The 22,906-nt window shown below is 47.0% G+C and overlaps 3 protein-coding genes across 4 annotated transcripts in view; 2 read left to right on the top strand and 1 right to left on the bottom strand.

Annotated features, from left to right (window-relative positions):
• Window positions 1-234: 234 nt before the first annotated feature.
• Window positions 235-5,418, top strand: tipE (temperature-induced paralytic E). Its single transcript, XM_064685512.1, has 3 exons — window positions 235-442; window positions 1,608-4,181; window positions 4,847-5,418. Exons 2-3 carry the CDS (start codon window positions 2,869-2,871, stop codon window positions 4,908-4,910), a joined length of 1,377 nt encoding a protein of 458 aa, XP_064541582.1. The 5' UTR covers window positions 235-442; window positions 1,608-2,868; the 3' UTR covers window positions 4,911-5,418.
• Window positions 5,419-6,577: 1,159 nt separating this feature from the next.
• LOC135430754 (neurobeachin-like protein 1) overlaps window positions 6,578-22,906 on the top strand; it is a 42,863-nt gene continuing 26,534 nt past the window's right edge. The window contains exons 1-17 of one of the 2 annotated variants that reach the window (XM_064685542.1): window positions 6,578-6,933; window positions 7,190-7,543; window positions 7,598-7,784; window positions 7,850-7,938; window positions 8,142-8,243; window positions 8,384-8,533; window positions 8,594-8,857; window positions 8,924-9,246; window positions 9,316-9,523; window positions 9,579-10,202; window positions 10,267-11,538; window positions 11,598-12,207; window positions 12,268-12,497; window positions 12,552-12,842; window positions 12,906-13,242; window positions 13,310-13,497; window positions 20,470-20,777. In XM_064685542.1, the coding sequence (XP_064541612.1) occupies window positions 6,883-6,933; window positions 7,190-7,543; window positions 7,598-7,784; window positions 7,850-7,938; window positions 8,142-8,243; window positions 8,384-8,533; window positions 8,594-8,857; window positions 8,924-9,246; window positions 9,316-9,523; window positions 9,579-10,202; window positions 10,267-11,538; window positions 11,598-12,207; window positions 12,268-12,497; window positions 12,552-12,842; window positions 12,906-13,242; window positions 13,310-13,497; window positions 20,470-20,777 (5,588 nt within the window). In that variant the 5' untranslated portion in view covers window positions 6,578-6,882. The remainder of the gene's footprint in view (window positions 6,934-7,189; window positions 7,544-7,597; window positions 7,785-7,849; window positions 7,939-8,141; window positions 8,244-8,383; window positions 8,534-8,593; window positions 8,858-8,923; window positions 9,247-9,315; window positions 9,524-9,578; window positions 10,203-10,266; window positions 11,539-11,597; window positions 12,208-12,267; window positions 12,498-12,551; window positions 12,843-12,905; window positions 13,243-13,309; window positions 13,498-20,469; window positions 20,778-22,906) is intronic. The other variant, XM_064685543.1, reaches the window with a different exon arrangement.
• On the bottom strand, window positions 14,073-17,455 carry LOC135430757 (uncharacterized). Its single transcript, XM_064685547.1, has 2 exons — window positions 17,306-17,455; window positions 14,073-16,299 (listed from the first exon to the last, which is right to left on the bottom strand). Exons 1-2 carry the CDS (start codon window positions 17,453-17,455, stop codon window positions 14,086-14,088), a joined length of 2,364 nt encoding a protein of 787 aa, XP_064541617.1. The 3' UTR covers window positions 14,073-14,085.

The following is a 22,906-nucleotide window of genomic DNA, read 5'->3' as shown; positions in this document are numbered from 1 at the left end:
ACACTCTGCCTTTCTCTGTCCCACTTTACCCTAAGGTACACTTTGTTATTTTAATACAGCTATTTTTAACATGGAAAACAGCTAGTTTTTTAGAGATGGGCAACACTGGCCACAACGTTTGAGCGCAAGCTTTTGGGCTCGGTTGGAGCACAGCGACTGCCGCATAGCCCGTACGCTTTCATTGAACATGGCAGCTACATAGCTTGTGCAGAGTCGTGAATGCCGCACGTGTTTTTTTAAGGTGTAGCGCAGCGAAAAGCTCGGGCCGCGCGCACATTGCTGGAGCTCGTTCAGCTGCAGCGTCGCCAGTGGCAGTCCTTTCGGTGAAGAGTTCAGCCGTCGCGCTCGTCGTCGTCGTCGTTGTCGCCGTTCGCCTGCGTCCGCCATTTATTGCCGTCGCCTCTTTGTCGGTCGGTCGAGGCTCCAGCGAAAATGACAAAATGTGAATATGCTCTGTGTGTGTGTGCCTCCGTGTGTCTCCGTGTGTGTGTCTGTGTGTTGTTTTCCTTTTTTTTGTATTTTGAACTTTTGACCCGTACGCAATCAGGTCATTTAAATGTTTTGAAACATTGTAAATGAGCCAGGTTTTAGTTAAACAACTTTTGTGCTGATTGAAAAATGCGTAATCGTAGCCAGAACCTTGAGTAAACAGGCACACACTCACACATGCACACGCTCCACTGCTGTGTGTGTGTGTGTGTGTGTGCCTGGCTCGCACGCAACGCGACGTCACAGCAGCGCAGCGAGACACTTGCGAGCTGAGGCCTAATGTCTTACCAACAACACCAACAACAACAACAACAATGTCATTGGCCAATGCCCGTTATAAAAACAGAATCATATTTGAAGTGTTGCCCCCCTTTCAAATCCGATCGCCCCCCGCCCCCTTTTAATCGTTTGCCCATTTGCCAGTTGGGCTCCATTGAATCACAAAAGCAAATGAAAAATCGTTTCGTGCAAAGCACGAGGAGTCGCCAAGGCGACCCCCTCCACGCCGCCAGTGCCAGTATATTAGCTGCCATGCCGCATAATGTTGCCACCTCGCCCTATATACATGTGTGTATTTGTGTGTGTGTTTGTGTGTTTGTGTGTTTGTGTGTGCCATGTAAGCGTGCCAAATGAATTGAAAATTACATGCGGCTCCAATTTTTATTTTTTTTTTCGCACACCCTGCCCAAACTGCGCGCGACGGCACTGTAGCCAGAGCCAACTCCATTGAAGTAGTTTATTTAGTGCTGCCCATGTGAGCTCATTGTCGCCAGTTGTAGCTGCGCCAGTCCCCCCCCCCCCCTCCCCTCTGCTTCTTCCTTTTGTCCTCGCCTGCAGCTGCTGTTCGGCGGCGGCATATTTCCGTTTCGTAATACTCCGGCACACGAGCGTCCCCTCCTCTTCCCTGTGTAACGCCAAGAATAACAAGTACAACGGCATTTAAATGTACATAGTTGTGGTTACATAAAAATAGCTACAAGCCAATGGAAATGCCACTGCGTACTGTCCCGGAGCCAAAACAAACAAGAACTATTTTTAAACGCATTTGAAGCGCTTACGCGTCGTCTAACGGCATTTCGACAAACCCCCCACCCCTTACTTAACTACTCTACGCACAGTGTTTCAGCTGCACGTGGCCGCACGAATAGTGTGAGGAGCAAACGCAAAGAGCAAAGCACAGAGCAAAGAGTGCAGTGAAATAAATAAAAAATAAACAGCAAAAAAAAAAAGAAAGAAAGCAAGAAAGGAATAAGCGAAAAAATAAAACAACATTTGTCCGTCCAGCATACAATTTTTTTTTTGTTTTGAAACTAAAAGCAACTGTCAACAAATGAACTAAATACCCAAAGCTAAGCAGCAGCAACAACAACAGCAACAAGAAGAAGAACATCAGCTGCAGCAGAAGAGTGAGAAAAGGCCGTTACTCAAAATTGGGCATAGGCAGGCCGTGCACACACACACATACATATAGACGCCCGCACGTACACATGTGCGCAGCCTTTTGCCGCAGTCATAAAATAATCAAGCAAAGGCAAGAACTGAACGAAGGGAGGAGAGGAGAGGAGAGGAGAGGAGTAGCTACTGCTGCTGCTAAAGCAAAGCAGCGACGCGACTGCAGCAACGTCGAAGGCTGCTGACGAAACATCTCCGCTGGGACACATAAAGCAATTAGCAAAGGTTGACAGCACACACACACACACGCACACATACTGCCAAGGCAAGTCAGGATTTGTGGAGTGTCCAATGCCTGCTAACATGCGTGCTCTGTCGCATCCCTGGATTATATTTAGACTAATTGCGCGTCGGGCAACAACAGCGTCTACAACAACAATAGCAACAACAACGCACAAGAACAATTGCAGGCGAAATGCTGCTGCTGCTCCAGCTGCACAGCAGCGGCTGCTGTGATGAGAGCTGAAGGAGGAAATGGGAGAGGCAGCGACAGCGACAGCAAAAGCAACAGAAAGCAAAAGCAAAACGAAACGAAACGTACTCGACTCGCCCTGTGATATAACTGCACCGTAGTTGTAAACGTTAAATAGTAGCTTATAGTTATCGTTATCGTTATCGATTAATAGCTTAAGCCGCAACGTAAGCTAAACAGAAACGGGAACTTCGCAACACTTGATTAACGCTGCTCTCGTGCACCCAACATAATACATATATATAAATATATATATACATATTTAAGCGTAAATATAGTTATACAATTAGTAATAACTAACTCACACTCTCTGCCTGCCCCACACACACACACACACTCACTTAAATTTGAAATACTTTGCTGCGCCGCCAGACCTTGCGCCATTTTGTATAGCGAACCGGAAACGGAACTGCTAGAGCCGGAAATCGAGAAATCGGTACGACAAAAGCCACAGCATGGGAGATGAAGAGAAACGGACCGGCAAAGAGAAGCTACTCTTCTATACGACCGCATTTTTCATACTCCTCGGCACGTTTAGCCTGTTTGCGTTTTTGTTTCTGGTGCCGTTCGTGATCGAACCGGCGTTCACCACGATCTTCATGCAGTTCGAGGAGGTGCCGGCCTTGTGCGAAACGTACGACACGGAGATCTACTTCGGCGCTAAGAACTGCTCGTGGTCGTCGTGCCGTGAGGGCTGCACCAAGGACATCTATACGTGCACACAGATACGCGTTAATTATCGCCTCAATTTGTACAATTTCACGGACGAGTTCAACTTTACGGAGTACCACATCAATTTGCGCGAAGCGGAGCGCGTTGTGCCGCCCGTTAAGCGTACGGATCGCTACGAGCGTGCACTGCGGGATTACGAGTACGATAATCTGGGCGCCGGCGATACCAATACCATAGACATGGACTTGGATATGGGCGCCGGCGCCGGCTCAATGGCCACGGGTCACTTCGAGCAGCTAAATTTCGGTGATGCCGACGGCTCCAACGGATTTCTGATCGAGGATTCGGACGATGGCGCGGGCACACTGATAACCGGCGAGCGTCGGCCCTTCGATGAGATCTCCGAGCTGAACGAGGGCCTCATGGGCAACAATTCCATATATTACTATGTGGGCGCACGGCTGTTTCCCAACGTCAAGGGCTGCGGCTATCCGCCGATGCTGAACTGCACCATTTGGCTGAAGCGCTACACGAAGATTGGCATCAAGTTCCCGTGCTACTACTCCAAGGTGGATCCCAGTTTGGTCATCAGCGATCTGGACTATTGGCAGAACACGCTAAATCTCGTCTACTCCATGGCCATACCCATACCCTCGTTCATCATTTCGGTCATCTATCTGACGTACGCCTACTTCAAGATCTACAACGAGGACGAGGAGACGGCGCCGCTCGACAAGAACGCCGAGGACATGGACATCGATGACATCGATGCCGTCGATGACAGCGACGGCGCCGTCTTGGCGGACAATGCCGCCGGCAGCCAGATCGTCAACATGGACTCGACGACGAACGACAGCTGCCTGGAGGGTGTCCTGCCCAACGGCGGTCCCGGCATGACCAGGTGCATATCGCAAGGTGGCTCCATCACCGCATCTGGCCACTACATCGCCGCCCAGTCGCCGGCGGGCGGCTCACAGATGACGCCCAATTCGGAGATCAATTCGTTTGGCCATCAGCTGAAAGTCCAAATGGCCGACGAATTGTCCAGAGATTCACTCGAGAATGGCGTACTGTCCACGTCGAATTCGGTGCAAGGGTAAGAATCCGTTTATGGATGCGAAGAATTTCCCTTTATCATAAATTTGGGACTGGGACTTTTCGACCAGGGCTGCACAACTAAATAAATTTTAGTTGGTAAGGTTGACGGTTCGAATCCAGTTTACCTGGAAATTGGGTTCCGTTTTAGGTACGCCTGTTCTTTATCCAACTCTTCCGGTTAAGGCTCAGTTTATTGGTATTGAAAATTTGAAAATTCCAGGGTCGAATTAGTTCGTTTCCAAACCGATTTTTGGACTTGTTTCGAAGCTACGTTCACAGTTCAATCTAAAAGATAATAAAATGTTTAGCAAATTCTTGTTGAAGTAAATGAGAATTAAACCCTTTCTTACTTTTTATCCGTTCGGGCTTCAAACTGGCTTGCAGCATCGGGCAACAACAGGGCTTAGGACTTTTCGACCAGGGCTGCACAGCCAAATACGTTTTCGTTTGTGCGGTTCACGGTTCGAATCCGGTTTTCGGTTCAGTTTTGGTTACGACTCCTTATCCAACTCTTCCTGTTAAGATTTAATTTATTAGATTATTATTTAAGCAAATGAATAAAACTTTTTCTTACTTTCTAACGGCTCGGACCGGTTCGAACCGGCTTGCAGCTTTGTTGAACTTACTTAAATTTATTTTTAACCCATTTCGATCTGTTTTCAGAAACTTGAGCAAGACGATGACGACGAGTATCTCAACTCCACCTGGGCCGACGGCGGCAGTCTGAAACGTCAGGCGCATGGTCTGGAGAATGTTAGATTCCGATTCGGAAAATGAGCCGCTGCTCGAATCCTAAGAGATTCCGGCACGACGAAGCGGAGCAGGCAAACTCAAACAGAAACCAAAGTATTTCTACCCCCAAAAAAACAATCGATAAGAACGCATCCAAATGCGAAACGAACCTGAATACCTTCAGAGCTGTTAGAGACACACTTAAAACTATGATAGATTATACTATATATTTAGCTTAACACACACTGAACTGCAGTCACATCATATTACGATAGTTCGCAGATAAGCTTAACTCATTCAATTTCAAAATTACAGTATCCACAAAAAAATACGAATATGAATCTGAAACTCGCACACGAAAGGACGCGGATCGGGAGAGTGTTACTTTAATTGGTACAAATACAATAACAACAAAAGAGAAAATTAAAAGGATGAGAGAAAAAGAAAACATTAAGTACTATATACCTAAAGCAAAAAAATACATATACAAATATTTACTTGAATTATTTTTCTATTCGCAACAATCGAGCTCGTCTCGAACGTCTCGCATACCAAAAAGCAACAAAATAATTATAATAATATAAATAAACTTATAAAAAGTATAAAAAAGGAAAAAACGCGCAACTTATTTACAAGTCAATAAATTGGAGAAGCGCTGCAGATTTTTTTAGATATTGTAATGCTACATTTAAAGTTTATTTAATTAAAAAAAAAAACTAAAAACTATGCGATAAAAATGGACAAAAAAGCCTAAGTATATTTGAAATACATACAAAAAAAAGTTATTATAAATATTATGATAACGATAACAATATTTAATAATAACAATTGTTATCCTTCTAATTAATGCGGATAAAAACTCACAGCTTTAACTAACGGAAACAGAGGCATAAGATTTTTCTTCTACATATTAATTTTTATTAAGATTATATTATATGATAATGATAAATAATATAGGTAATACACAAAAGAAAATGGTTCAAGCTATTCAATTAAATCTTTTAAATAACTTATGCATTAACAAAAGAAATCATAATAATTTAGACCTAAATATAATGTTTCCTTTTTATATTAACGAACAAGAAAAGCAAGAAAAACCCCAAACCCAAAACCGAAAAAGCAAAGCAAACAAAACTAATCGTAATATTTCTAAAAATCGATGCGAATACTCTCAAAACTCGTTGCCTAGGCATAGACGCATTTGCAACGGTAACTGCACCTATTGCGAATAATCTATCAAAATGATATGCAAAGCAAAGCAAAGATACACACACATAGTTTGTTTTTAACAAAAGATATCTGCATGAACACCAAAAACGATAAACTAAACAAACAAGCGCAACTACTAGCTAATATCATGTAAAAAAAAACAATTTAAAATGAAAAACAAATGCTACTAGAATTGAAAACAAAAGCGAAACAAAATCTCGAAAATAAATACGCATTTAGCAGCCTACAGACAAAACGCATTTTTATTATTTGGCTTGTTTGAAAATATGCGACATTTTGCAGCACTAATAAAACGGTCACTCCGGCGACAACAAATCGATATGCACTAATCGGCGATGAGTAATTTTTAAACACTTGTTTTCCAACTGCTTTACACTGTTTTGCAGCACTGCTCGATTGGTCTGGCAACCCTAGAACAGCTGCCTATCAGCTGTTGGCTGCAGCACTCGCCGTGCAATGGAAAAAATTGCTATTGACAAATGTTTGTTATTTTGCAAAAGTGCTTAACAGAAGTGCGCCTTCGCCTAACCGATTAGCACATACATATATATATATAGGGAAATTTAACAAAGTGCTGCCATATTTCAGGCGAATGCAGCAGTGAATTGTTTTTGGTACACTTTTGTTGCTGCCGCTGCTTCTTCTTCTTCTGCTTGTAAACAAATTTCTGTGGGCAGCGTCGAAAGTGAGCGAAAAAAAAGTTGGAACAAATGCTTTTGCATAGCTGAGACACAAAAATGGACAACAAAAAGGACATCTACAATCTGTGGGTGCAGTACACAACCAAGGTAAGCTGCTGCGAGCTTGCTGTTCCGCTTGCTGCGGGCGGCGGCGGCATTTGTTGATGCGGGCGGGGGCGGTGACGTGTTTTTTTTTTCCTTCCATTTTTTGTGCATTAATCACCGCCACAAAGTGGCGACGGCACCTCGCCACAGACATGTTGTCGCCCCCCCAGCGAATGCATAAGTGATTATATAATCACAGCCAGGCTTCAGTTGCCTCCAGCCTCACCCCCCTCTCCCACCTCATCTCTCTCTCTTGCAGAACGACGAGACGTACTTTCGCGAGTTTGTGGCACGTTTTGTGGACATTTGGCGCAGTCAGCTGCAATTGGACTTTCAGGCCGCCAACTGTCCGCTGTGGCACGAGGTGCAGCCGGACAATGGACCGCATCTGGGCCGGCTGCCGGACGAGCTGTTGCCCGCCATTGGCAAGTTTATCATCGTAGCACGGGATGCCTGCGAGACGGATAGCCTGGATGAGCAGGGCATCGAGCAGGTGGCCATATTGATTGACTGCTTGGTTATTGTGTGCCGGCACTTTGACAATATCTTGTCCATCATCAAGTATGAGTACAAGCCCAATCTAATCGCCATACTAACCAAGGTGTTCGCCCAGGTAGGCAAAAAAAAATAAACAAAATTACAACAGATAAATTTAGGTTTTTTCTAGCAAATGGAGCAGCGACGCGCCACGCTGGCCATGAGTCATCTGTTTCGCAGCTTTTCCTCATTCCTGGAGGTCATGTACGATCCGTATCTAACATGGCGCAGTTTTCTACGCGGCCAATTGGCAGATTACGCTCGTCTGCCGTACAAGCCGCACGCGGTGCATGTGGAAATTGTGCCCTTTATCTACGGTGCGTAATTGCTTTGCTTATCTGACGCCACGCATTTGTTAATTTGTTTTTTTTTTCGTTTCCAGACTGTTTCCAGAACGAGGCGCTGCTCGGCTTTGCGGATATCGGCGAGAGCCTGCTGCATGTGCTGGGCGCAATCATTTGCGGCTCTCAGGTAGCGTACAGAGCCGGAACAAAATCTTATTGCTAATTATCTTTATTTTTGTTGATACCTGTAACTTAACTCTGGCACAACAATTGGTTTTTGTTGTCCTCTGCACTAGTTAGCCTGTGTGTATACTCTCTGTTCATTTGCTTCAATCTAATATCATTTCATTTTCATTTTGCTGTCGCTCTACAATAATACTTTCCATGCAGAAAACTCTAAACTTGAACTCAACATATAGAAATACTAACGCTCTAATTAGTGCAAACGCCCCACGCTCGGGTGATGGGCAGCTTCTAAACTGTGATAACTTGGTGAGTGGTAAAACGCTTTTATCATATATTGTAACCTTGTCCCCCCGCATGCCTCTCCACCTGTCTCCACCTCTCTCTCGTAAACCCTTTGTCTATGTGTTTCCATGTATAATAAACTGTCTTCCTTTTGGCTGCTGCAGCGCAATGGCATGCGAGCCATTTGCCCGGCCACGGTCTCCATCATAATGCGCATTCTCCAGCTGTGGGAGAGCGCCAGCAGCCTGCGTCATGTGGCGCTCAATTGTTACGCTCTGATGGTGATTGTGCTGCAAAAATCTAGTCCAGAAGAAGTGAGTAGCTTGCCTCTATTCCAGCTCGAGCAGCTATTTTAAACTCTTTTTTTTTTGCAGCGCCAAATAGACCTAGTTACGTTAATTCAACTCTATTGTGATGCACTGCAGCAGCTGCTGGCGACAAAGCACTTTGACAGCGGCGCCGCCAGCTTCGATATAACCAGCGACACGGACAGCGATGTGGCCATCGATATGGGCGCGCTCTCCGCCAGCGTGGCGGCCGTGCAGCTATTTCTGGCACCTGGCGCTGCGCCCGTCAGCGAGGCCATTGGCGAGACCAATTTGCTGGAGCTGCTGATCGGCCTGCCGCAGCTCATTCAGGCAAGTTGATAGCTGTTCCTTAACTTCCAGCAGGTGCTCACTTTTTCGTTGTCTCTCTACCCGCAGCCTTGGCACATCGCGCACACGACTGCGCTGAGCAGCACCATGGATGCACTGGCTGCCCTGACGCACAGCGCGCCGCTCTGTGCCGAGCAGCTGCGTCTGGCTGGACGCATTGATCGGCTGTTCGGCAGCATGCGCGAGTTTGAAGCGCCGACGACGGCACTGCTCGATGCCTGCTTCAGTTTGGGCTACGATGCGGAGCAGCGTGTGCTGGTGTTGCCCGAGGTCATGCTGCAGCTGCTCCAGTGGCTGCCAGCGCTGCAGGAAGCGGAGCAGCTGCACGTCAGCCTGCTGCTGCTCAAGGGCTGCACGGACAACTATGGCACGTGAGTCGCTGCTGAAAACAAACACAAATCCTTCAAATAATGATGTCTTCTTGTTCTACTGAATCCCAGCAAGACTGTGGCTTGCGGCAGTCGCGTCGTCAAGGTGGTCTGCGCTTGTCTACTCCATGGCGAGCTGCTGGCCGAGGCCTGCGCCCAGAATCTGATCAAACTGATCGAGGAGCTGAGCAAGCTCAGCATTGTTCCCGCGGAGCTCAAGTGCATATTTGCCCTACTGCGACAGGGCAATCAGTTTGCCCAGTGCAAGCAGCTGCAACAGGTGAGCCGTGTTATCTAAATGGAACAGTCAGAAACTTACAGTCGATCCCTTCCAGACGCTCGTCGTGATTGCGCTGCAGAGTCTGCGCGGCAGCAATTGTTGTGCACAGTATTTTGCCATTGAGCAGCCGACGGATGGCATTTTGGTGCCCGATATCAAGAACTGGACACTCTCCGGCGCCTATGGCTTCATCCTGCACATGCTCGTTCGTTTCACTGTCCAGCCGGATCAGACGCAGTCGGGCAGCACGCGTCGCATGCTGCTCACCCTGCACACGGCCAGCGGCTGTGGCTTTGAGGTCTTCGTGCAGCCCAATGGACACGTTGTGGTGGCTGCTTTGACGCGGCGCGAATACCTGACGACGGCGACGGCCACCAAGACGCTGCTGGACGGCCAGTGGCATTATCTGACCGTGGCCATAACGCCGCCCAAGCGGCCCTTCTCCTACAGCCAGATCAACATCTATGTGGACTTTGTGCAGAAGCTCAGCGCCACGCTCAAGGTGCAGCCCGTCAACGAACCCTTCAGCGTGTGCGGCATCGGCGCAGTGCTGGCGGCGCCGCCAAAGCCAAGTGATGTGCCCAAAGGTGGCTCCCTGCCGCGTTCCTCTTCCCAGGAGAGCGGCCACGCCTACAAGGGCATGCTGCCCAGCCTGCTGGAGCGCACGCTCTCCACAAACGTAAGCTCCTCCCCCCTTTGGGAAATTTTGGAAATAATAAAACTAAACAATTATCCTTTTTTAGGTTTCCAACTATTTCACGCTGCCGCTGCGCACGCAAACCGCGTTCGATCCGAATGTGAAGAACTTTCCCATTGGCATGCAGGACACGGTGTTTGGCGAGCAGGCCTGCCTGCAGGGACATTTGGGCGGCGTGCTGCTGGCGGAGCCAACGACCAGTCTGAAGACGATCTTCGATGCGGGCATTAATTTCAGTTCCATCTTCTCGCAGGATAACGATCTGTTGGAGCTGAATTCGCGCTTTGTTTTCTGCTATGCACCCGGCGCCGTTTGGCACGGCAGCTGTCAGGATCTGATACCGGGTGGCAGGTTTCCGGGCCGGATCAGTGCACAGCAGTGCAAAACGATCAAGATACAGGACACCATCAACAGCATTGGCGGCATCAATGCCATACTGCCGATGCTGCATCGGCTGGTCAGGGAGCAGGAGTCGGATGTGTCCATTGGCAGCGATGACTCTGCCGATGACTCTGCCGCGTCGCCGGCATCGCTGAGAACGCCCATTGCCGAGGAGTTCACCGACTGGGAAATGCTGTCGTCCAACTCGTACACGGAATGCAAGATGATACAACATCCGCTGGCTAGCCTGCTCTGCCTGCTGCGCTATCTGACCCACGAGCACGAAAACAATCAGCAACAGCTGCTCAGCAGCGAATGCTTGGCCATCATTGGCACGATGTTGCAGCGCTGTCCGCCGTCCTATTTCGATGTGAACGCCCTGATGGCCACGCATCTGCTGATGGAATCGCTGCAGGGCCACAAATCGACGCCTTCGGCTGGCAACGCGCAGCTGCTGGATGCTCTCTACGAGCACATTGTCTTCGACTTTGCCATTTGGTCGCGTTTGCAGTTCCAAATAACGCTGGGCCACGCCCAATACCTGAGCGCCATGATCAAGAACGATCGGAAGTACTTTCGCCGACGCTACGGCGTGCAGTTCATGCTGGACGTAGTGCGTCAATATTACAGCACGCCGGATAACATTTGCAGCGATGATGCGCGCACAATTCGTGCCACACTTTTCAGCATCGTTCGTTTCTATTTGCAAAAGGACGTCAACATCAAGGAGGTGAATGCGATTATTGCGTTCCTGGCATCGGTGCGGCAGGAGCTGGTCCTCGTCGAGCTGCTCGAGATGATGACCAACTATGTGCGCGGCAAGAACTGCAAGGATCAGATGGTGCTGCTGCTGCACGAGCCGCAGAGCGCCAATCTCATCTACAATTTCTTCGTGGACAAGAGCTACAACAGCGAAATCCAAGAGGCCGCCATACGAGTAAGTGCAGCAATAGGAGGTCAACTGGCAATATGCTAATCTCTCTCCCCCCTTCACAGTTCCTCGGCGCTTTGCTGGCCACCTCGCGTGTGCATCAGAAGTACAAGCAGGTGCTGCGGCTGTACGATCAGAGCAGCGATCAGAGCATGTTTCCCGGTTTCTTCTCCTTCATAACGCCCATGTCGCTCAGCTCGACGATATTGTTCTATCTGGTGGATGAGATGCTGGGCCCACAGCCCGACTATGGCGGGCTCATGTTTGTCGTCTATCATGTGAGCAGCTGCGATCTGCAGGTCAAGCTGGAGATAGCCCGCCGGCTGCTGCAGACGACCTTCGTCAAACAGCATTCCACTGCGGCCATCGCCAAGCAGACGGGCTGGCAGGAGTCCATCGCCCGGCTCCTGATACGCAAGCCGATTACGTGCGTGCCGCCGGATGAGGAGCGTCGCCGCAGCTTTGGCATCAATATGGATGTGCTGCTGGAGGACAATACCAGTTTTCTGGCACAGGCCGATCTGATTACGTTCTCGGATCAGGAGATTAACCTCGCACAGCTGCAGCAGCAGCAGGCGCAATCGCAGGAGGAGCACAGCGACAGCGGACTCATACTTAACGAGATTCAGGCCAGCGTCTCCGAGGCAGCCACTGTCATCGAGAGCGAGATTAAGGGTGAGCGCAGCGAGAAATCTTACTTGCACTTTATTAATCCATTTGTTTATTTTCTTAAAGAACTGGCTGAGTCTGTCTCCGGCGCCGTTGTGGAGAATGTGAACAGCGTCTTCTCTGTTCTACGCCAGACAACGCACGACATTCAGGACACCTTCGAGTCGCTCACCTTGGGCAGCTCCACGGAGACCGACAATACGCCAACTGCCTCGCTGCACCGCGAGGAGTCGCTGAGCTCCGAAAGCTCCACACAGTCGCCGCACGGGCCGGCCAAGAAAAGCGACTCCATGGAGGTTGGTTTTCATCTAAATACCATCTCATCTTGAACTAATCTACCTCCCGTGCAGAGCACCACCGGCTTTGATTTTATGGCTGAGGGCGATGTGGACACCGAGGAGCAGCTGGTTTATTTGGTTTCGAATACGATGTTCAATGTTTTCTGGCGCGGCATTGCCAACGATCATCCGCAATGCTGGCAGGAGCGCGGCCAGGTCCTCGGCTGCATCAATCTGTTGGCATTGAACAACGAGCTGATCACCTCGCATCTGTCGCTGCGTCTGCGCATCCTGGAAATGGCCGTGCAGGCCTCACTCTTCGACCTCTCCGAGCATGGCAGCCAAACGCATATCAATCAGGAGGTGCCTTTACCTTAGACTCAAGCATATCTGTTGCTCCCAGTTCTAATTCTTTGCTCCTTTTAGAACGCCTCCAATATTCTGCGCATGGTCTACGAGCTGGTCGTGCTGGGTTCAAACGAGGATGAGTCCAAGAAATGCTCCACCAAGCTGTTGGATGGCGTGCTCGCCCTGCTCGATGCTCTGATGATATTCCAGCAAGGCTCCTCGGACGATTGGTCGGACATGATACGTTTATATCTGGGCCTGTTGCTCAAGTGTTCGCATCATCCGAATCCCGGCATCGTGGCCATGGCCACGGCCAAACTGCATGCGATACTCCAGAGTCGTGCCACCGAGGATCCCGCGGAGCTTTCCTACTTGCTCTACAGCATCAATCGAGCGCTCGACAATGCCATCGAGGGTGAGCACCCGATTGAAATTCCTCTTCAATGTTATTCTAACATTCGTTCGTTCAATCCCTTTGACAGTTGGCAATCCGGAGGAGTATTCGTTTCTGATGCCTGTGATGAAGGCGCTGCTGGAGAAATGCCGCTCCGCCTTCAATCTAGACACAACACTGCCCGATCTGCCATCAACATCGTCTGGTCCAGTATTCTTCAATGATTTCCAAATGTATAGCACGAGCAAAAAGTGGCGCAACTTTATGGAACGCATGGTAAGTCGAAGTATCCGATACTTTAATAATTTGTGGACCTAAATCAGGACAAAATCCTCACTCTTAGGTGAGACCTTTAAAAAAGTAAATTATCTCAGATATATCTACCAGAAACTACATATCAAATTATATCATAACAGCTCATATAATTTTTATCATTTAATTGCTTAACTTATTCGAAACTTAGATTTAAATTAAGATAGTCTTACCAAGGACAATATAGACACTAAGGTGCAACTATGCCGCTTGATTTGTTGAAAATTGAGAACAAAAACGAAATCAACTGAAAAAATAGAATGTACTCTGAGCTTCGGCTCTCTCTAACATCTCGTGCTTCTTTCTCGTATCAGCATCAGCAAGCCGCGACTTCGGCATTCGTTCCGTCTGGCTTTTGGAGAGCGAAGCGCCAGTCGGCTGGCATGTCGTGTGAAGTGGGAAAAGCCAGATGAGAAGCCAGGCTAGAAATTTTGCGTCGCATTCAAGTGCATGGGAGCTACTCATCTTAGTGTTTATATTGTCCTTGGTCTTACGCATTTGATGCCAGTCCCAGTATTGATTGATTCCCCCCCATGCTGAACTCTCCGCATTTTAGTATAGTTTGTGATTTTTTGGCAAGTTCTGACGCAACAAATGGAGCTTTCGGTCCATTTCCCGATCGCTCAGGGGACTCTTGAAGAGCGTCGTATCGAAGACGCCTTTGGTGGTGCGCTTCGGCGTCGGATTTCGTTCCGTGCCGGGCTGTAAAGCTAAAGCGTCACCGCCGCCTCGCAGTTGTGTAGGTCGGCGCGTTGGCCGTGCACCACGCCCCCCTGGCACAGAGTACTGTTGTTGGGTGGGCGGTGGAAGGGTTCCATCGTAATAGCTCTGGGAACGTGACTTCTCGATGGTAACCACCGTGGAGGCCGTCTCGGTGCTGGGGCTCGGACTGCGACTGCGAAAGCGCGAGGTGCCGCGACTCCTGCTCCGACTGGCTGGCGTAGTCGTTGCCACGGTGGGAATGAAGGCATTGATGGAGGTGGTGCGCACGCGCATCGGACTCCAGGGCGCCGCTGTGGTCGTCGTCGTTGTCGTTGTCGTTGAGCGAGTTACAAAGTTCAAATAGTTTCTCTTCTGCTCCACGTGGCGGGAGCCGTGCGCCGCCGTATCGAGCTCGGTGCCGCGAACATGCACATGCGACTCCGCATCGTAGGCCTGCTGCAGCTCCGGCACGTCCAGCGTGTGCTTCTTGGACACGACTGCCGCGGAGGGTCGACGCTTGCGCTTCCGGCTCTTTGTCGGTGTTCGCGAGCTGCCCGCAGCATGTGCATCATCCGGAGGCAGCTCGTTGGGCGTGCTCTCGTTTAGTATGGGCGGGAATAGCTCCTGCTCCTCCTTGTTGGACGCCTCGAAGGGTATCGGGTCGTAGATGGGCACCTCGTAACTGGACTTCGGGAAGTCAAAGCTCGGGAACTTGTGATTGGGACTGAGCGGCAATTCATCCGCCGGCGGCGCATAATCCTCCTGCGGATAGCTCTCGATGGGTAAATGCGTGTCCGGTTGGCCATAGCTGCCAGGCGGATGCTCTGGTGGTGGTTCCGCAAAATCTTGGGGTGGACCTTGATAGTCATGGCCTGGGGAGGGCGCAGGTGGCTGATAGTCATGACCTGGGGATGGACCTGGTGTCTGATAGCTATCATGGGATGACGAGGAAGGTGGTTGATACCCATGACCAGGAGAAGGTGGTGGAGGCTGATAGCCATGACCAGGAGATGGAGCTGGAGAGTGATACTCATGACCAGGAGACGGAGCTGGAGAATGATACTCATGACCAGGAGACGGAGCTGGTGGAAGATAGCTCTCGTGAGACGACGATGGGGGCTGATAGTCATGACCAGGAGGAGCTGGTGGCTGATAGCTATCATGAGACGAAGATGGGGGCTGATAACTATCATGAGAAGAGGATGCTGGCTGATAGCTATTTCCAGGAGAGGACGATGGATAGCTGGGCTTATATTGCGGCTCATTGGCCTGATAGGAAGTGGAGATCTCGTAGGCGGGCGGGGAGTAGGATATCTCAATGTTGCCGGAGTGAGTGGGAGGTCCACGGGGCGGCTCGGCAAAGCTGTGATGATAGCCAGCATTGGGAATCTTCTGCTCGTAAATGGAGTACGAGTCCGGGGCTGGTGGAGCAGCAGAATGCGTAAAGCTGGGCACGTGAGGGACACCATACTTGGTGGATGGAGGTCCTGGCGGAGGCGGCGGCGGCTCATAGTGCTGCGGTACAAAGGATTCGGGTGGTTCATAGCTGCTCTGATGTTGCGGCGGAACGCCGTATTTCTGGTGCGGCTTGTGCTCGTAGGCGGAGCTCGGCGGCGGCGGCGACTCGTGGCCGCCCGTGAAGCTGTACTCGAGACTGGGAAACTTGTGGGCGCCATAGAGTTCCGGCTCGTCGTGGCTGTACAGATCCAGATCCATGGACTGCGCCTCGTAGCTGGAGGCGGGTATCTGAAAGTCGGCGCCATCAAATTTCAGATGCTGGAAATCCTCCAGCGAGTAGCTCGGCTCCTCGGGCTTATAGTAGCTTATGGGCGGTCCCGGCGGATAACTGGGCGGTCCGTACTTGATCTTGGGCGGAGGCGGACCCTTGTTGCGTCGCCGCTGCTTGCTGCGCTTGCGCAGCTTAAACGGCGGATGGCGTCGATATCTAATTAGCTTCTCGGCATTCGGCAGCAGATCGCTGCTGTTGCTGCTCCCCAGCTGCGTCACAGTCGTCTCATTGCTCGCACTCTGCTCGCCCAGCGTCAGTGGAAGGTGCAGCAGCAGCTGAAAGACAGGAGAAGGATTAGAGATTTGTGTGTGGTACTTTATGGCTGTGGTTCGACTTGTCTCAGCCACATATTGTTGGAGATGCAGTCATGAATATAATGCTTTGGCTTTGACAGTGCAATCCTTGTGAAAAAAGATTAGGAATGGGGGAGATACCCAAGAAGTAATATATACTAAACCTGTTTATGATATACAACAACCTACTTTCCACTTTTGGCGTATCTAACTCTTATAATCTTCTAGTTCTACTTAAAAAACTAAGTCTCAAAATTGATAATGATCGATGCTACGTGAATGGGAGGAGATAGAAGAATATTTATAAGAACATAAGCTCGTTCTGCTTATGGTATAGGAGAAGACAAGGTTAGATCGACGGAGTTCTGATCGTCCTTATTAAGAATATATACATATGCTTAAAAGGGTTATAGATATGCTTCCTTTTTCTTTGAACCAAAACCTAGAATATTGGATGTTGATAACCGAACTGAACCTCAGGGCAGGAAGACCGAAAGGTTGAAAAAGATTCCATTTCCTTTAAACCAAAACCTAGATTATTGTACGTTGGTTGCCTGGTTCACAAACGGAATCTCAAAACAGGATGTTGGTTTAAGCCGCAAACCGAATCAATAGGGTTGGAGAAGCTTCCCTTTTCCTTGAACTAAAACCTAGATTATTGGACGTAGGTTGCCTTGTTTACGAACTGAACCTTAAGGCAGGCAGTTGGTTTGAGCCGTAAACCGAATCAAAAGGGTTAGAGATCCTTCCTTCTCTTTTGAACTAAAACCTAGGTTATTGGACGTAGGTTGTCTTGATAACGAGCTGCATCCCAAGGCACGGAGTTGGTTTGTGCCACAAACCGAATCACCTACAATTTTGTTTTGCGTTTGCAGCCCTGTCGCATATGAAACTTTCACCCAGCGACTATCAGCCGCAATTTGGCAACATTTTGAAGATGTCAACCTTTGACTTTCAACCCGTCTCGCATGTGTTGTTGTTGTATGACGCAGTCGCTGTTGCCACTGTTGCTGCCAGAGCTGCTGCTTCCGCGAACACGTAACGCAATCACGAGACTTGCTCCCTGCTCAGTGCTCTTCGCCTCCTCCTCCTCCTCCTCCTCGTGGCTGCCATCGATTGCCGGCTGAGTGCCTGGCATGCGAGCATGCAACAACACTTGCAACCAAGCCGCACGCAACAGCCGACAAGTCGTTGCCCAGCGGGAGAAGGGGTAGAAGGGGGCAAAGCATTGAACCTCAACATTGTCGTCACCAATTCAGGTTCAGCGGGCATCGTAATCCGTTTTGCTGTGCTTTTGTTTTGTTTTGTTCACAGTTTTCCTAACCAGACAATGGCCGCCATGGCTGGAGGCGTCCTAATGAATAGCTCCAAAAGGCGCAATGTACGCAAAAGTTGTGGGTGTTGAAGCAATGGATGGATAATTGACAACCTACTTGACTTGTTCAGCTATTACGTTTTGAGCTAACTAAATACTCTTACTTTACTTTATCTGCATAATTATTTTGTTTAGCTTAGGTTAAAAAGGCAGCCTGAGCTAGTTGTCAAGGGGGACAAGGACTACGGGTGAAAACTTCCATTGGCTGAGGTACTTTAGAAAAACTAAACCCAACTTAACTCAATCCCTGCTGAAAGAGTTTAGACAACAACTAGATAGTTGTTTATTCCTGCTACTAACAGAAATAGGCAGAAAGTTTAGGATTATCTAACATCCTACAAAGTAGGTATTAACTAGACTAGTCCCTGGTCGGAATATCTATTCAGAAATAAGTATTTGTATTTCACTTGACGATCTTTAAGCGATATTATTTAGATTTTATAGATGTCCATTTTATTTAACTTGAAGTTTTTTTATATTCACGCGATAAATTTACAACTCTAGGTTTGTCTTCTATTTCTCCTATAGTTCTTTTTCTCTTTCCTTTAACAATGATTCCATTCCTATTTCCATTGCATTTTTCTTCTTGTTCTTTTCTCTTCACTTCACATATGATCCCTTTTCCCAGATCCATTACAACTTCATGTTTTCTTGTATTTAACTTGAAGTTGTTTTAACTTCACACGATATATTTACAACTCTAGATTTGTCTTCTATTCCTTCTATAGTTCTTTTTCTCTTCACTTCACAGATGATCCCTGTTCCCAGATCCCAAATTTATATTTCCCTGTATGTCACTTGCAGTTCTTTTATTTTCGCTTTAACTATGATCCAATTCCTAGATTCTTTACAACTTTAAATGTCCTTGTATTTAACATTAAGTTCTTTTTCTCTTCACTTGACAAATGATCCCAAATGATTCCCAGATCCCAACTTCATATTTTCTTCTACTTCACTGGGATTTTTTTTATTTTCACTTGATATTCTCTTGGATTGCCTTTGCATTTCACTTGAAGTTCTTTTTTATTGTCACTTGATCTGTGACCGCACTTACAAGGCACACGCAGAGCCGCATTAGATGAAACATTTCTCGAAGTTTTCAAGGCGTCAAGCTGAGCAAAATGCGAACAGTAACAACTTTCATTGGACGGAGGCAACGTTTCGGATGGTCTCTTGTTGTTTTTGTTTCTTTTTATTGGAGCTCTACTATAAACGCATTGGCGCGCACCCGTTCACGACTCGTTGGACTTTCTTTCGGCAACTGAGCGCGCGCCAAGAAAGTGGTCTGGTTTTGTTGCCGGAGACAGCAGAGACGAGACTTTGTCGTCGTCGTCGTCGTCGTCGCCAGCTGCTGGAACCAGTCGAATGACAAAGCGTTGCCCATTAAAGCGCCCAGCAGAGTGCAGCCCGGCGCAGCGCATCGCCCTGGAACAATCGCCCTCGCCCTCGGTGGAGCAAGCATTATGTAAAGAATGTCCAAATGCGGATATCTCTGCCCAAATTCAATACCAAAAACCAAAAACTAGACATTCGTAGATCGTCCGATTCGAGTAAAACTCGTTTCGACTGCCAAAGGCCAAACTGCATTCGAGCTGCACGAACGAGCGGCGCTTCCTCGAGCGGCAGCATCTGCATCCACATTGAACTTGAACCTGACCGGACGTCACGTCTGCCGTCTCCGAGCGAGTCCCGCTCTCCGAGTCTGACTTGGAGTTGCACTGAATTGAATCGGACAGAGCAACTGAATGAAAGCGAAAACAAGTCGTGTGAAGAAGAGTGTTAAGCAAATTAGATACCCTAACTGAAAATCAAGAGAGGTCGAATTTTGGATAAGTGAAGAAAGGTTTGGGTTCAATAAAATCTTCCATGAGGTGGTAACGAAATTTGGTGTCTGTAGCTTTTATATTTTCTGAGATCAGAGCTGCAAATCAGTTGGAAAAATCGGGGGGAATCGGGTGAAGCTGTTTATAAATCGATAAATACTGATAGGCTCTCAGATCGATATGTTTAGGCTCTGAGATCAAAAGTGAAACTTTTCCTCCTTCAATATGCCCTTTTTTATATTATCTGAGATATGCTAAAATATCTGAAATGAAAATAAGTTTTTATGTATGGGGGGAATCGGATGGAGCTTTCAAAATTCGATAGATATCTAACAGACTCTAAGATCGATATGTTTAGGTTCTGAGATCGATATGTTTATGGAAACTCTTGATGCCTTGATCAGGAAAAAGTGAAGCTTCTTCCTTAATTTTTCCCAATTTGTATATTCTCTGAGATATGCTTAAATATCAGAAATGAAATAAGTTTTTATATATGGGGGAAATCGGATGGAGTTTTCAAAAATCGATCGATATGTTTATGCAAACCCTAGACGATTTGACTAGAAAAAAGTGATGCTTCCCTTTATCACGTCCTCTGGGATATGCTTGTAAAATAAGAGCTGAAAATCTTTTTTATGGGCGGAAATGGGTAGAGCTTTCAAAAATCGATAAATTCTGAGATCGATATGTTTTGTTGACTAGAGAAAAGTGAAACTTTTTCCTAAATCATTCCCTTTTTTAGGGATAAGTAAATATATAAGGAAGGTCCATTTACCAGGCTTACAAATATGTGTCTGCCTTATGGAGAAACTCAAGCCTGATTCTGTCTTTAAGCTACATTTCAGTATACCCTCCTCGCACACATTAGACACGGTATAACCGGTCTGCGTTTGAGCCTCAATTAAAAAACCGTCTCCGACTGACATCTGTCAAATTTTTTGCGAATATTTCCAGGTGAAGCCGCTTTACGATCGCTACCAGCGCGAGATCGAGCTAAATCTGTGGGAGCCGATCAATCGCTTCTGGGCCGAGTGCTACGAGGCCTGCAAGGCGGCGTCCAAGCAGCGGGCCAGCTTCCAGGCGGCCAATCGTCGCGTGTTCCAGCAAAAGATCTATATGCCGTGGAAGGTGCGACAGGTGGAGGAGATGCAGCGCCTGCAAAATGCTGCACTGCAGCACAAAACCAACGACAGTCACATACGCAAGAAATGGAAGACAGCCAAGCGCTTCCTCTACGGTCCCCGGGGACCCTGGTTTACGGGGTAAGTCGAACCCAAAAAACAAAAAGACAAAACCCAACTCCATAATTATGATTATTAATTATGAAATCACGAACGAAAAATTGAGCATTTTAATTAAGGCGACAATTGCAAATGGGACGTAAATGATTACATACATGAGGCCACATATATATGTTGCATATATAATATATATGTAATAGCTTGTCAGATACACTTATATATATATATGCCCACACATAAGAGCTGCGAGCTGTGAGCCACGCTTTTGTCTTCATTTCACAAATGCACTCATTAATTTGTTGTGCGCGTGTGTGTGTGTGTGTTCAGTCACAATGGGTAGAAATTGCTAAAAGTCGTTTGTTATTTTCGTGTAACACATAAAAATATCCATTTCGGTTTCACTTTCTAGCTTCAAGCTTCGGCTTGATTCATTAGTGTTTCCTATTTTATAGGGCCGAGTTGTATTGCATATTTTTTAAAGGTCATCGAACCGATGCGTTTGGCTGAAAAGTGATCAAAATGATTGATGGAACTAGGGTATTTTTAAAGTTGTGCAGTTTTGTGTGTAATAGTCGAGCTAAGCTCTGCTACAGTTATGTGTGCTTGTCTATGCGTCTCTCTTAGTAGATCAAGTTTGTTATTATCGATAAGTCGTTAAGTTTGCTCAACATCGATAAATATCGATTTACAGCTCCGTTTTTTACAGCTTATCTGAGAGACTTCAGGGGCATATAAATAAAATTTGTGGTACACTTTCTCCCCGTGCCACTTGCAGCCCAAAGATCGATAAATATCGATTTTCAGCTCCGTTTCTTATGCATATCTGAGAGACTGTAGAGACAGAAATACTTAAATTATTTAATGCAAATAGAACTACGCCACACGCAGCTTTATTTAATTATTTGTTTTTCAATTGGATCACACTTTTCCCAAAGATCGATAATTATCGATAAGCAACCACGGTTATTGATGCTGTGATGACTAAATTAAGTGTGTAGGCCATCTAATACTATAAACAGACAAAGATTATTTCACTTTTTGCATAGTTTTGAGAATCGATATATATCGACACAGACTAAGACTAAACCTCAACTTATCGATTGTTACTAAAAAAAACCGATTATTTACCTTCCGATTATAGCTGGAATTAAAGCGAACTTCTTTATTAACTATCTCCCATAGTATGCAAAGAATTTCAAACATATATCGACAAAGACTGAGACTAAGACTCGAGTTAAGACTTATCTTTTGTTACTAAAAAACGCCGATTATTTACCTTCCGATTATAGCTGGAATTAAAGCGAACTACTTTATTAACTAGCCCCCTATAGGAGTAAAAGCTCAACCGGTTAAATTTGTTTAAATCTTTATACAATTCTGATTAGGATCAGCTTAATATAAAATAATCTCCCTTCAGTTTATCACGATTTTATTCACTTTTTGATAACTTTCCGCCCATTGTACCAGCTCAGTCTGTCAATTGTTTGAAGCTTTCGCTACGTTCGGGCGCCTCATCAGTTGGAGCGCGATTAAAATTACGATTTAATTTTATTAAATCATCAAAAAGGCATTTATGCAATCGCAAAATGTAATACGTACGAGACGTGCCAGCTAATGCATAACTGACCCACCCAAGTGGCACCAACAAATCAAATGGAAAATGAAAAATGATAAATGATAAGTAGAAAAAAGGCTCAGCTCGCAATTAGCGCCAATTTGATTACAAGTAAATACATAAGCAGCTTGGCCAATTGTCAGCCTTGTGCACAATTTGACTGACGGTCAAAGCTAACCAACCAACTAAACTGAATGCTGCTTGTTTCGGTGGCAATATTCTAAGGTCGCACCACTCACGGGTGGAAAACTAGATCTGGCTCTAGTCTAGAAATACGCACTAGTTCTTGGGTGGAAACTAGTTCTGGGTTCCAGACTGGAAACACGCACTAGTTCGCATTGACAGTGACTTGAGTTTGGGGCTTAGCCATGGCGAATCCAGTGAAAAGTTGCGATGGTTCGACTCAAGGTTTGAACCCGCCTAAAGGTTCAAATCCTAAATATAGCTTATAATTTAAAGAGTATAATTTTAAATTAATAAACAAAAATTTGTTGATTAAGAGTTGGAGCATCATTTACCTAATTTTCGACTCAAG

This window comes from Drosophila montana, unplaced genomic scaffold (genome assembly GCF_035044405.1).
Source record: "Drosophila montana isolate Dmon_TW-CO22-7 unplaced genomic scaffold, ASM3504440v1 contig_3083_1, whole genome shotgun sequence".
NCBI lineage: Eukaryota > Metazoa > Arthropoda > Insecta > Diptera > Drosophilidae > Drosophila > Drosophila montana.
This window is presented reverse-complemented; position numbering and strand designations above follow the sequence as displayed.

Coding starts and splice junctions, on each gene's coding strand:
- tipE (XM_064685512.1), top strand. CDS start 2,869: ATGGGAGATGAAGAGAAACGGACCGGCAAAGAGAAGCTACTCTTCTAT. Junction 4,182..4,846: donor ACGTCGAATTCGGTGCAAGG/GTAAGAATCCGT, acceptor ATCTGTTTTCAG/AAACTTGAGCAAGACGATGA.
- LOC135430757 (XM_064685547.1), bottom strand. CDS start 17,455: ATGCCAGGCACTCAGCCGGCAATCGATGGCAGCCACGAGGAGGAGGAG. Junction 16,300..17,305: donor ACAGTGGCAACAGCGACTGC/GTCATACAACAA, acceptor CCTGTCTTTCAG/CTGCTGCTGCACCTTCCACT.